Source organism: Adiantum capillus-veneris, chromosome 15 (assembly GCF_014529385.1).
Source record: "Adiantum capillus-veneris isolate H3 chromosome 15, ASM1452938v2, whole genome shotgun sequence".
NCBI lineage: Eukaryota > Viridiplantae > Streptophyta > Polypodiopsida > Polypodiales > Pteridaceae > Adiantum > Adiantum capillus-veneris.
The window spans coordinates 12,217,109-12,232,205 of NC_140945.1; the positions used below are offsets into that span (position 1 = coordinate 12,217,109).

Here is a 15,097-nt window from a genome sequence, read left to right on the forward strand (position 1 = left end):
GGGGTTGTTGGGTATGCAAGCCCTTGTGCGTCTAGCCTGTGGGAAACTCCCTTTATGGATCATGCAGGTAGCTTCAGTTGGAGTTCAATAAGAGTCAAGTTGTGCATGGCAATATTTGGCCTTTATATGTAAGGTTAATTTTACAAGCAATCAATCAAAGCGTGTGATTTTTGCTACTGATTATTCTCTCTCTCTCTCTCTCTCTCTCTCTCTCTCTCTCTCTCTCTCTCTCTCTCTCTCTCTCTCTCTCTCTCTCTCTCTCTCTACGCCATGGCTCCCCACCGCCTGCATCCTCCATAGCTTCTTTCCCAATAGAAGCATGGCTCTTTGTTGGATTTGCATTCCATAGCCAAGAGTGTTGGTGTAGGCTCTCAACTTCTCTACTAGCTTGGAGAAGGAGATGGAGCTCTTGCACTTTGCACTTTGCACTTCACACAATGAGTGTGTGTGTGTGTGTGTGTGTGTGTGTGTGTGTGTGTGTGTGTGTGTGTGTGTGTGTGTGTGTGTGTGTGTGTGTGTGAGAGAGAGAGAGAGAGAGAGAGAGAGAGAGAGAGAGATTATACCCCCCAAGCTAGCCCCCTTCTTGCTTTGTTCGACCCCCGCTTCTAGCACACTCTGGCATTTGATTGGACCTTCTCAAGCTTGGTCAATCACAGGCCTAGTGCATATCAAGTAACAAGGGTAGCCTTGGGACAAGTGTCCCCCTTTTCCCTTTGAGAGAAAGGACTTGATAAATGTAAAAACAATTAATTAAATCAACTAAATTATCATTGGACCCCTTGGGAGGCTAACCAATAGGCTTTAGGCACATTATGAGGGTAACATGAAGAGGAGGTTGACAAGTGTCCCTGTTGCTTTCTTTGTACCAAGGATGCGTTGTGTGAGGGTGTATGTGTTCTCTCTCTAGAACCTACAAAGAGGGCTCGCCCCCTCATGAGTAGGGATCATGCATGGACTTTTTGAACCCTTACCCCTTCAAATACCTTAGTCATGGAGCACCTTATCACTTTAGTCATTAAGCACCTCAAGCACCTTAGTCAGCAAGCACGACTAGCACCTCAAGTTTGGGTCAGGTTCCCACCTCAAGCATAGCCCTAGCTTACCTAAGGTCAAATGACTTTTAACATTAGCCTTTGGAGGTATTTAATGAAGCAAACCAAAAGGTATTTAAGCTCCATTAGCTAGCCTTGCTCTTTGACATATCATCTCTCATTTCGACCCCTTTACCATTGGCCCCGTGTTGAGATAGACCCGTAAGCACATGTTTATATTCTAACCCTTGTTTTGGTCTATTCTCCCACATTAAATGATCACTTTAATATGAGAAAATCATTTGGGTTGGTTAGATATTAGATTTTATGACATTACGTCTCTCTTGAAATCATAGTCGTCATCGACCATGAGGTAGAAGAGATAAAGCCTTAGTCATTACTCAATGTTTCTTAGCGGGTAGAGGATCCCTTTTTACCCTACAACATTATTCCAAGATGGATGACTGATCCATTTGGTGCTTTGGAGACGTAGCTGCCGCAAACATGTCTACTCTTTAATCCATTTCATCTCCCAAAGTGGAGTGACAGTGTCTACCTAGTGTTTGAGAGACGTCGTCATCACAAACATGATTCTAAGCATGCATAATACTTAAATTTGTGCACAATAAAAAGAGAATTAGTCTTATAAGACAAAAAAATTGATCATTCAAAAGAAACATGTACATTTGCTTACTCTAATGTAGCATTGTAAGCATTGACAAGGTTCATACTTTCCTTAAGCTGTATTCCTTGCATCCATCTAGCATCTTCAAAAGGATAATTTTTGAACTTAATAAGATACCGTCGGATAATCTTACCATGTCGTTGTACCTTGTCTTCATGCCAAAGGATAGCTTCGGGCTGTAGCACCTCTTCTTGGTCTTCGATTTTCGGAGGGTCTTCAATATTTGGTTCACTTGGTGGCTCTCCTTTGTAGGGCTTAAGTAGGCTCACATGAAAAGCATTGTGTATGAGCCAAAGTTTGGGAAACTTTAGTTGATAATCCATCTCATTGATTGGCTTTAAAATTTGAAAAGGAGCATAGTATCTTTTTGCTAGTTTAGCATAATACTTTTGATGGCCCATAGGATTTTTGCCCATCATTTGTCTCAATCGAGCATTGGGAAACTTAAGTAAGACCCAATCATTTTCTTTGAACGTTAAGGCCCTTCTGTGCTTATCTGTAGTAGATTTTTGCCTTCGTCGAGAGATGGATATAGCCTTCTTAATCTTTTGAAAACATTCTTGTAGGTCACGGCTATACTCATTGACAGCGAAGATCTTCCCATGTACTCTAAGTAGCAAGGGACTGTTAGGTCTTCCCTCTATGATCTCAAAAGGTGCCTTGTCCACAGTAGTATAGACAATATTATTGTACACATACTCTACAAGGGGTAAATACTTCTCCCATTGTGAGCGTTGATCTACTTCTATAGCATATATCTTTAGTAGATTGAGGATTGTAAGATTGACTATCTCACTTTGGCCATCTGTTTGTGGGTGATAGGCTGATGAGAAATTCAATCTTGTACCTAGATATTCAAAGAGACCTTTCCAAAAATTACTAGTCATTCTCTATTTAACACGATGGATGTTGGCAATCCATGGTGTTTGAAAATTTGAGATATGAAAAGAGTTGCCATTTGATGTGCAATGGTTGGAGTAATCCAAATTGCTTCCCTCCCACATAGGGAGGAGCATGGGATTTATACATTACTTTCTCACGAAGGGAGTGGGTAATGCATAGCCTATTGCCATGGAGAAGATAACTATCTTGCACGGTGAATGGTTCCTCCTTCTTCCCCAAAGGAAGGGCTGACATTACGTCTTTAAAGTTAGGTCAGTAGCATACTCATCTATCATAGAAGATAGATCATTGTGAGTTGCTATAGACACCGCATTAACTTTTGGCCATCGTGAAAGTGCATCGGCCACTTGATTGTGCTTACTAGCAATGTGAGCAATATGAAAATAAAATTGCAAAAGAAAATTGGCCCACCTCATTTGTTCATCGAAAAGCTTGGTTTGCGTCATGAAGTACTTGAGACTTTGGTGGTCTGCTTGTAAAATAAATGGAGTCCCCAATAGATAGTGCTTCCATGTGTCTAGGTCATATAGAACAGCTAGAAGCTCTTTCTCATAATTGCCCAAGACCCGTTCATCCGTATTGATCCTTCAGCTCTCATATGCTATGGTATGACCTTCTCAAAGCAAGGGCAATCACCACAAGCATCACATTGACCCTCAAATGGCTTTGAGAGATCAGGAAGCATAAGGAGTGGTTTGGAGGTTAGCTTCTCTTTGAGCTTGTCAAAAGCATTTTGCTCCTTAGTAGTCCATGAATACTTACCGTTCTTCTTTTTTAAGTCATGTAATGTTCCTACAATTTGAGAGAATTTTTCTATGAAGCATCTATAGTATGCACACATACCCAATAAAGCTTCTTAGCTCATGTAGATTTCTTGGATTAGGCCATGCTTTTATTACCTCCAATTTTGATGGATCTATACGGATACCATCTTGAGAGACAATATGACCTAAGTATTGAATCTCTTGAAGGAAAAAATTTATTTTCTTTTGATTGAGAAAAAGCTTGTTCTCCCTTAATGCTTGAAAAATCCCCTGGAGATGTTGCTTGTGTTCCTCCAAGGACTTGGAGTAGATGATGATATCATCAAAGGACACTCCAATGAATTTGAGATAGGGTCTAAATATTTTCTGCATTAGACAATTGAACGTGGCTGGTGCATTAGTCAAGCCAAAAGGCATGACTAGATATTTATAAAGACCAAACGTTGTACAAAACATGGTCTTTAGGATATCTTCATCCACTATGGCTAAAAGCATGCTTTGGTGGTACAAAAAGGACTGTCCTTGACAGCACCTTTGACAAATCTTTGAGCTACAATTTCTACATGTCACATGAAAAACTACCTATCATACTGTATATCAGTGATAGATCTTCAAAAGGAGAATCTAAAAATACAAGGTCCGAAAAGTTTTGACCTAAACTACAAAAATTTTACCAGTCCCCACTTTTTCATTGGTAGAAGTAAAATAGGTCCTTTTTTTGTACCACCAAACCACACTTTCACCCCTATCCTTATTTGATGATAGCCACTTTTAAGGTCAATCCTATTGAAGTAGGTAGAGCCTTGTAGCTTATCAAACAAATCTTTTATCCAAGGTACTAAAAATTTGTTTTTGATAGTGTTATGGTTTAGTGCTCGATAGTACACACACATGCAATATGTACCATCTTTCTTTTGCACTAAAAGGATTGGAGAACAAAAGGGAGAGGAGCTAGGCCTCACCATCCCTTTGTCTACCAATTCTTGTGCTTGCCTCATGATCTCCTCTTGTTGAGCTTGGGAAACTCGATTAACTCTTCTTGATTCCTACCATTTACATTTGATGAAACATTAGGATCTTTTAGGACAAAAATCATGTACGCAAAAACTGAGCTCTTCATTGATTTATTAAAAGCAAGAGGATTTACAAGTGGTATTGTACAACCAAACTCACTAGCATCTATATACATGCTCTTTTCCCTATAGGTGAACTAGATTATCCTTTCAGGGAACTTCACGTTGGCAGCCATGCAGTTGAACCATGGTGCCCCTAGGATAGCATCCTATGTTGGAGAGGAGAGATGAAGAAGTCTTCTTTGTCTACATAGCTTTGGACATGAAGCATCAACTTCCCAATTAAGGGTGTAACAGAGGCTTGTTGTCCCTTGAAATTTGTGTCAATTGTTACAGTATCTCCCATCTCGAAAGCTTGAATGCCCAACTTGGTGGCCAGCTCCGTTGATATGAAGTTGTGAGTAGAGCCAGGGTCAAACAAGATGAAGGCATCATGTTCCCTTAACTTTTCCCAAGCTTAGGTGAGAGGTGATCCTTTGCAATGAGCATCCTCTTTTGGAGCTTCGATAGCGGAAGCTCTAGGAGTCTCATTGCGGGCATTTCTCTTGGGGCAAGAACAATAGCCATGTGCTTTCTCCCCACACTTAAAACATCTGTAGTCCTTGCAAAAAACTTCAAGCTCTTCAGGAGAGAGTTTATTTTTACCTTTGTAAACTCCCTTCTCCTTGGACCAATTGTTGTTGTTGTTGTTGTTATAATTTCCTTGGGAAGAACTTTGGGCATTGGTTTTCCCCTTTGCATCACTTTTGTCTTTGCTTTCCATGGGCTTGGCATTCCTTCTAGCCCCTTGTTGGAAATTGATGCATGAAGCAACCATAGTGTGGTGGATTACTTCGGTGATCGAACCAGGCCATTGGGAGTTAACGTACTCGGCTATCTCTTCAGGTAATCCCACACAAAATTGTTGCTTTTGCTTAACGAAGCCTATCTTTTGAAAGATAGTAGCCTTGAGATGTAAATTCCAAAACTTGTCCACATATTTGTGGATAGACTCATGGGAGAGAAGCTTCAAACTCCGCCATTCGGTAAGCACTTTGTCCTTTGCATCACTTGCAAGGAATTGCTTCATGATGGAAACTCGTAGTGTTTTCCATGTCTTTGAGGTTTCACCGTTGCCACGAAGGCTAGCCCACCATTGAAGACCCGATTTTTGGAAGTGCATAGCTACATGGTGTAGCTTAGAGGACTCTGTGAAGCCCTCCTCTCCAAAGGCCGCATCAAGTTGCTAGATGAAGGCCAATACTTTGTCGGTAGCACCAAAGGTGCCATCATAGGTGAGAAAAGAGATACTCTTTTCTCCCTCTTTGAAATTCTTGAGCTTTTGGGACCTTCTCCATGCAAGGTAAGATTTGCGATGTCCTCCCCTCTTATATTCTCTAGGAGAATAGCCATAGCTTTCATCAAAGGTGGAGGAGGGTGAAGAAGAAGGAGAAGAGGGTGACCTCTTTCTTGCCCTTTTCTTCCTTTTTTTCTCTCTTCCCTTTTGGAGTGACAAGGAAAAGGACTATGGGTTGACCTTTTCCTCTTGGAAGGAGTTGGCGACCGTCTAGACCGCCGTCTTCATGGTGCCACATCTTCAGAGGAAATTAGGGATTCATTACTTTCTTGTTCTTTGGATTCATCTCGTATGGGAGAGAGTCTTGTTTTGGGGGTCTCATCAAGAGGCCTCCTAGGCTCTCTTTCCTCTTAGAGAGGAAGGGAAATCCCATAAGCACGAAGTTGTTGGGTAACTTCGGCTTGCAAAGCAGGGTTGCCCATAGCTTGCTGCAACCTAGTAACAAGATAATTGACAAACATAGAGGCATCATCATTAGCACCTTCATGTGCAAAATCAAAGTTATCAATGTTTAATCTACTCTCTTCGCTATTGTCATCCATGCTAATTAAACTTATGTATGGGATTACTTTGTGCTTTGGTGCCGTCAAAAACCTTAGTCCCTACTCTTCTTTACCTTTAAAAATCAGTCCTCAAGCAGCCACACCCGTGGTTTAGACACTGATGATTGCAAAGACTAGTAGAGAGGGTCTAACATTGCTCGGTTGATTATGGTTCCTTTTGAGCTTGCTCATAGATCAATAATGGTAAAGCCAAAGGCAAGCCCCGAGAGTCTCCATTGTTAAGACTATAGTTCCCAACGGTATACCTTGAACTAAGTCCTTCTCAACCAAGATAATAGATCCCTGTTCCACTTACCCTATTGCAATGAGCAGGCCCAACCTTTCATGGACAACTTAAGGACCTCTCTTCTTAAGCAAGAAAAGAGAAACCAATAGCTCTGATACCAATGTAATGGAAATGGCCTATGTACTTTGAGAATAGCGGAATTAAGAGAATTAGAGAGAACATTTTTGTGAGACTACTTTGAGAACATAGAGGGTGAACTTAATTGATGGTAGCAACATAATCATAGTACATAATTAACTTGACATGAACAATACTTTTGCAAGAGAGAGAGTTTAGAGATCTTGACAATAGTTGAGGACCGGATTTATGTGGAGCTGGTCCCCCCTCCAATAGGCTTTTGTATTATAGATTCTCCCATCAAGAGAGACTTGGTACCATACAATCTTTGTGTTCCTTGTGACCTAGGTGATGCAATGAAGATGAAAAGCTTCATGCATCATGAGCATAACATAGCAAAAAGCATTAACTATCCCCATCCTCAGTCCCAAGGCCTCAAAACACCTTCAAAGGTGGACAGAGCTAGCGGGGAATGAGGGTAGGAAAGAGGAAGAAGAAACATTCATAGGAGAAAAAAATAGTTCCTCACTTATCATCACTCTCCTTGCTAATATACATAATAGCATAGTAATGAATATGGAGAAGATGGCAAGCTTAAGCATTGAACCATGGCTCTTGGCTGGATTTGCATTTCATAGCCAAGGTTGCTGGTGTAGGCTCTGAACTTCTCTACTAGCTTGGAGAAGGAGATGGAGCTCTTGCACTTTGCACTTCACACAATGAGTGAGTGTGTGTGTGTGTGTGTGTGTGTGTGTGTGTGTGTGTGTGTGTGTGTGTGTGTGTGTGTGTGTGTGTGTGTGTGTGTGTGTGTGTGTGTGTGTGTGTGAGAGAGAGAGAGAGAGAGAGAGAGAGAGAGAGTATAGCCCCCAAGCTAGCCCCCTTCTTGCTTTGGTCGACCCCCTCTTCTAGCACTCTCTTGCATTTGATTGAACCTCCTCAAGCTTGGCCAATCACAGGCCTAGTGCATATCAAGCAACAAGGGTAGCCTTGGGACAAGTGTCCCCCTTTCCCCTTTGAGAGAGAGGACTTGATATATGTAAAAACAATTAGTTAAATCAACTAAATTATCATTGGACCCCTTGGGAGGCTAACCAATAGGCTTTAGGCCCATTATGAGGGTAACATGAAGAGGAGGTTGACAAGTGTGCTACTTTCTTTGTACCAAGGATGCCTTGTGTGAAGGTGTATGTGTTCTCTCTCTAGCCCCTACAAAGAGGGCTCGCCCCCTCGTGAGTAGGGATCATGCATTGACGTTTTGAATCCTTACCCCTTCAAGAACCCTAGTCATGGAGCACCTTAGCACATTAGTCATTAAGCATTTCAAGCACCTTAGTCAGCAAGCACCTCAAGATTGGGCCGGGTTCCCACCTCAAGCACAGCCCTAGCTTACCTAAGGTCAAAGGACTTTTAACACTAACCTTTGGAGGTCTTTAATGAAGCTAACCCTAAGGTTTTTAAGCTCGATTAGCTAGCCTTGCTCGTTGACAGATCATCTCTCATTTGAACCCCTATACCATTGGCCCCGTATTGACATAGACCCATAAGCACATGTCTATATTCTAACCCTTGTTCCCGTCTATTCTCCCACATTAAATGATTAGTTTAATATTAGAAAATCATTTGGGTTGGTTGAATATTAGATTTTATGACAGCTAATGCATCCAAAGGCCATATGCCGATTCCTCGGAATCCAGTCTTGATATTAGATTTTGTGAAAGAAGATTTGATTGCCTTTGCCACAATAGTTGCAAGTTTGGCCTTTGATGCTTGTCTTGATGAAGCTTTTTGCTGTCGTATGTCCCTCTCTTTTCGAAACTACATCTTTAAAGACTTGAAGACACTAACATCTAAAGGCTTAAGCTTATGGGATATATATGTTGGTAATGTAATAATGTCGATTCCCATATCATAAGCCTTCTCTACAACATCTAGGGTAACATGACTTCCATGCCCGTCTAGGATGAGAAGATGTCTACTGGACTTACCCACAGTTTCAATAATGCTCTCATCAAAATGTTGCAGCCATGCAGAAAAGAGCTCTCCAATCATCCAGGCCTTCTTTTGTGCTGCCATCATAGCCCCAGGTTCGCAATGTTGAATGTAATTACCTGCAACACAACTTCCTTTAAATATGTAATAGGAGGGAATTGCATCTCCCACAGCATTCACGCAACATAACACAGTCATCCACTCGCGTAAATTGCAAGTAGCCCCATAGACCGCCTTTCCCGTTTCATGCATTGACCTTCATGTTGGGGTATAAATCCCAATGTGGTCGCCCAGGTAAGTGGGCGGGCCGCCAGGTATGTACACATATTCTTTTGTAAAAACCTAATAAGAACTCACTATGCTCTACACATTACAGTAGAGCGAGTTCACCATATCGTCGTGCTCTTCTTCTAGCACTCTCTCTCGCGTCACACTTCCGCTCGTACTCCTTCAACTGGTATCAGAGCTCAGATCGAGGCTCGGGGCAACACTACAGGAGACTAGAGTCACCAGCTCAGATTGGAGTGAAATTCGACAGGCAAAGACACGGCCCCAAATCCAGTGGCAAGGTCAAAGGGCTTGGTGTGCTCAGAATTTCATTCTGAGGTCATCTCGGCCACCGTTCGGCTTCGACAAAGTTCTCCAGGCCATTTTCAACTACGTGGTCTCAGCGGGTGCAGATCCGACTCTGCAAATTTGGGGTTTTTTGCCCTACGACTGCATGTGCTGAGGATATCGGCACTCCCAGAGTGTTGATTTGTGGTTGTCTACACATCGAAAGACGGCTCACAGTTCTTGGAGGCGTGTCACATACGACACGGGCACATCTACACACAGACTGTAGGCGACATCCACTAGTTCATCAGGTAGCTTGTGTTTGCTGCTTGATATTCCAGATTTCATCTTGACATTGTAGGTACTTCCACATGGGATGTATTGTCAGAGATGATGTATGTCTGTTGAGGGTTTGCAGGCTGTGAGTCACGCAACAAACAACCGCCGCAGCGGTTACAGCATACAGTGAGAAATTTGTGGATGTATGACTTTGTGGGAAGTCTATGTACTGTCAGATTTACTACAGCCTTTGTTGAGGGTTGAGTGAGGTTTTATTGAGCTGGGGGATTCTCGAATGTTGAGATCCTTTCGGTGATACAGGTCTTGGAGCGATCCCTCGAGCACCCTTAGATAGGCAGCTAGGATGTATTGACTGTGAGTTAGACAGTTGGGATTGCATCTTTGCTTTACTGCCATTGAGGCATTGTCGCAGTCTATCCTTACAGGACAGTCAGAGACAGTACAGGTGCAAGACAGGTTTACCCACAGCTTACAGTGTTAGAGAGACAATGGTTTTTTGAGCTGTTTTTTGGTCTATTTTTTAGTACACCATAGCATTTTACAAAGGAGACTCTGCCGAAATTTTTGCAGAATCTGAAGCTTTCTTGGTTCATTTAACAGGTTGATATTGGTTCAGAGGTCAGTTTATAGGGGAAACTCTGTCGAATTTTTCCCAGGAAAGTAAACTACTATGAATCGTAGCTATGGCTGGATCACAGGACACTGCTCTTTACAATATCAAGAAGCTAGATGGAACCAATTTCGCATTGTGGAAGAAGCAGATTTGGACGTGTTGGTACAAAAGAAGCAGATAAAACCTATAAAGCTCAAGGGGATAAAACCAGAAGATATGGACGAAGATGAATGGAGCGAAATGGATGAATTGGCACTTTCTACCATTATGCTGACTTTGGCAGAAAGCGTTTACTTCAATGTAGTAGACGAGATGTCGGCTTATCAAGCATGGTTAAAGCTGAGTGATCTTTATGAGAAGAAGAGTGCAGCTTCATAGGTATACTGGCTTAAGAATCTTGTTGACTTGAAGATGAAAGAAGGGACACCTATGTCCAATCATCTGAATGAATTCAACACAATCTATAGTCAGTTGTCAGCTCAAGGTGTCAAGTTTGATGAACCTATTAGAGCTATGTTCCTGTTGATCACATTGCCGGAAAGTTAGGACACTTTTCGCACAGCTTTGAGTAATTTTGCACCTCCAGATGGTTTGAACATAGCAGGTGTAGAAGGAAGTCTGCTTACTGAAGAAACCAATAGAAAGACAATGGACAAAGGCAAAGGAACAGCCTTAGTTGTCAGGGGAAGAACCAAAGAAAAGTACAAAGGTGGAAAGAGGAATCAATCTCGTAGCAAGTCCCGCAGTGCTAAAGGCAAGAGTGACATAGAATGCTACCATTGTGGCAAGAAGGGTCACATGAACAGAGACTGCAGAGAATGGAAAGCAGAAAAAGGCAAAGAGAAAGCTGAAGACCATGGTGAGAAGAACAAGTCCTCGGTGAAGATTCAATAAATAAATGTGACAAACACTGTTGCAGAGGATGACAGTCTAGTGTCAGGAGACATCTATTTTTTGAAGAATACAATGGACTCATCTCTTCTTACAGCATCTAAATGCACTGAGTGAGTGGATTAGAGACTCAGGGGCATCACTTCATGTGTCTCAATACAAGGAGTGTTTTACCTCTTATGTGACCACTAAAGATCGTGTTCGGCTAGGCAATGGGCACACATGTGAGATCTTAGGTGTTAGAGATGCTCAATTGAAGTTTCAGAATGGCTCTTCTTTCATGTTGAAGAATGTGAGACATGTTCCCGCAATTACAAAGAGCTTGATCAGCACAGGTTTACTTGATGATGCTGGCTACGTCACCACTTTTGGACAGAACATGTGGAAGATATCCAAGGGTTCTATGTTAGTAGCACATGGAGTAAAGTCTGGAGGACTTTACATGATTTATGTATCAAATGTCTCTAAAAATGTAATCAATGTAACCGAGCAGCCGAACGTTTCTTTGTGGCATAGCCGGTTAGGACATATGTCCAAAAAGGGAATGGAAATCTTGTCTCGTTCTAGTTATTTGCCTGGCTTTTCATTTAATGATTTTGAATTCTGTGAACATTGTCTGTATGGTAAGCAAACACAGCAGCCACATAAGCATAGAAGCAGTAGAAGAGATACACAGTTGGCACTTGTTCATAGTGATTTGTGTGGACCTATGCCTAACCTATCTCTAGGGGGAGCTTCTTACTTTATGACATTTATAGATGATTACTCAAGGAAAGTATGGGTTTACTTTCTCAAGCACAAGGATGAAGCGTTTAGTGTTTTCAAAACGTTTGTGACACTTGTGGAGAATCAGAGTGGCAAGAAGCTTAAATGCTTACGCACTGACAATGGTGGAGAGTATGTTTCAAAGGCCTTTCAGGACTTTTGTGAGTCAAAAGGTATAAAACGTGAACTTACTGCTCCTTACAATCCTCCTCAAAATGGTGTTGCTGAGAGGATGAATAGGACCATACAAGAGAAGGTCAGAAGTATGTTGTCTAATGCACAGTTGCCAAATGGGTTTTGGGCTGAAGCTGTATCAACAGCTGTTCATCTTGTAAATAGATCTCCTAGCAAGGTTTTGCAGAAGGATTCAGTGCCAGAGATGGTATGGTCAGGCAAAATTCCCTCATACAAGCATCTCAGAGTCTTTGGCTGTGAGGCATATACTCACGTTCCAAAGGAATTTAGGAACAAACTTGAGCCAAAGAGTAGAAAGTGCATCTTTCTAGGCTATGGTAATTCTGGTGAGATGGGGTACAGACTTTGGGATCCCGAATCCAGAAAGGTTGTCCGCAGCAATGATGTTCACTTTAATGAATCCAAATATCATTCTAAACCAGAGAGGGTTGAGGAGATTAGAAGAGTTGTCTTCCAAGAAGATGGACCTGCACGTGCAAGACAAAATGTCAGGGCTCAAGAGGAGCAAGGACAAGATAGATTGGAACCACAGGTTGTGGCTGAGCCTAAGCCACCTATTGTGCGTAGATCTGGACGTATCACGCGACCTCCTGATAGGTTTGTTCCGTCTATGATCTATGTCATGTTGACTGATTGCAATGAGCCTTCATGTTACAAGGAAGCAGTGCAAATGAAGGACTCCGAGAAATGGCAATTGGCCATGCAGTCAGAGATGACAGCTCTGCATAAAAACCAGACATGGAAGCTAGTTAAATTACCACAGGGCAAAAAGGCTCTACCTTGTAAATGGGTTTACAGGTATAAGATCACCGCTCATGATAGTCAGCCAAAGTACAAAGCAACGCTTGTTGCCAAGGGCTTTAAGCAAGAACAAGGCATTGACTTTGATGAAGTCTTCTCTCGGGTTGTCAAGATGACTACATTGAGATGCTTTCTTGCATTGGTTGCCATATTAGATTTGGTGTTGCACCAAATGGATGTCAAGACAGCATTCTTGCATGGTAAGTTAGATGTGGAAATTTACATGCAGCAGCCAAAAGGGCTTGTTAAGAAAGGCAAGGAAGATTGGGTATGCCATTTGTTAAAGAGTCTTTATGGCTTAAAACAATCACCGAGGGCATGGTACCATAAGTTCCACAAGTTTATGCTTTCTCAAGGCTACAAACGTAGTGAGTTCGATCACTGTCTATATACAAAGAAGGCTAAGGATGGCAGTTGGCTGATCCTTATTTTGTATGTGGATGACATGTTGATTGTTGGCAAGCACTTGGAAGAAATTTCAGCTTTAAATTCAAAGATGGCAAAATCGTTTGACATGAAAGACATGGGTGAGGCAAGTCATATACTTGGTATGCGCATTGAAAGAGACAGATCAAAGAAGTTGATTTGGTTGTCTCAAACAGAGTATATTGACAAGGTTTTGCAACATTTCAATATGGAGAAGGGAAAGGCATTGAGTGTTCCATTGCCACCATATGTGAAACTTAGCAAACAAGATTGTCCTGTGTCTGAGGAAGAACAGGCTGAAATGGATAAGATTCCATATGCGTCTGCAGTGGGTAGTTTGATGTATGCAATGATTGCTACTCGCCCAGACATTGCATTTGCAGTGGGAGTAGTAAGTCGATACATGTCAAACCCACGCAAGAAACATTGGGAGGCAGTGAAAGGAATATTGAGATACCTGAAAGCTACAAAGAGTATGTGTATATGCTATGGGAGTCAGGAGCTAAGTGTAAAGGGTTTTACAGACTCAGATTATGCAGGTGACTTAGACAACTGAAGGTCTACGTCAAGGTATGTCTTTACATTGGTTGGTGGAGCAGTATCATGGCGTTCTAGATTACAAGATTTTGTTACTCAGTCTACTACACAAGCTGAATATGTTGCAGCATCAGAGGCATGCAAAGAATCAATTTGGCTTAATCGACTAGTAAAAGATTTGGGAATCAAAGAAGAGACTCCTGTGTTATATTGTGATAGTCAAAGTGCTATACAATTGGCTCGCAATCTAGTTTATCACTCAAAGACAAAGCATGTGGATGTGAAGTATCATTTCATCAGGGAAATGCTCGAGGATAAGCAACTTCAGCTTGTCAAAGTTCACACCACAGAAAATCCTGCTGATCTACTTACAAAAGGACTTCCCTCAGAGAGCTTTGCGCATTTTCGCAAGCAGTTAGGTGTAGGGTAGTACATCACTTCTCTACATCTCTTGTATATTAGCTTGTATAGTAGCTTCTCTCACACTTAAAGTACCACATTGGACTTTAAGTGGGAGGTTGTTGGGGTATAAAGCCCAATGTGGTCTCCCAGGTAAGTGGGCGGGCCGCCAATTATGTACACATATTCTTTTGTAAAAACCTAATAAGAACTCACTATGCTCTACACATTACAGTAGAGCGAGTTCACCATATCGTCGTGCTCTTCTTCTCGCACTCTCTCTCACGTCACACTTCTGCTCGTACTCCTTCACTTCATCCCTTTGTCCCTTGAGCCTGAAATCTCGTCTCGTCTGCATTCCATATGTTGGTAGGGGGGTAATTGTTCTTTGCATAAAGCTTTTGAAGGTTGACGTGAAGTGATATTGGTTGCTCTTGATTGATCTAGTCCTTCAAACACTCTAAACACGAGGTTAGGATGTCTTCTTCAAAACCCATCCCACCAGCTCTTTCCTGGGATTCCATTGGAGAACATTGTATGCCTGGTTTGGCATATTTCAACAACTTTTAGCTTCACATCTCAAGAATTGATACACGATGGCCTGATTCCCACTTCAAGAAAATCCATTGCAAGAGTGCTTCTTCTTCTTGAGAATTTAGATGAGTTGGCAGGCCTCTTTTATTTTTCTAAGTTTACCTTCCTCCCAGTTTGTTATAGCAGATCTGTTGATTCCAAATTGCGAAGAGCATTTCCTTAATAAAAGACCCTCTTCTCGGGCTTGCTATGCTCTTGCCATATCCTTTTCTATCCAAGTTAAAAGTGAGCGTCGATTTGGCTTTTTAATGGGTTTGGTTGGTCCTTCCTCATCTTCTTGGGTGACTTGACATGGGCTCTCGATAAGTGTTGGTTGTGTGCGAGTATTTGATGA

General features: G+C 41.9%; 1 protein-coding gene across 1 annotated transcript; it reads right to left on the reverse strand.

Annotated features, from left to right (window-relative positions):
- Positions 1–8,513: 8,513 nt before the first annotated feature.
- Positions 8,514–8,885, reverse strand: LOC147440286 (MFS-type transporter clz9-like). The gene has a single exon (XM_086483284.1). It carries the CDS (start codon positions 8,883–8,885, stop codon positions 8,514–8,516), a length of 372 nt encoding a protein of 123 aa, XP_086339410.1.
- Between the last annotated feature and the right edge of the window lie 6,212 nt (positions 8,886–15,097).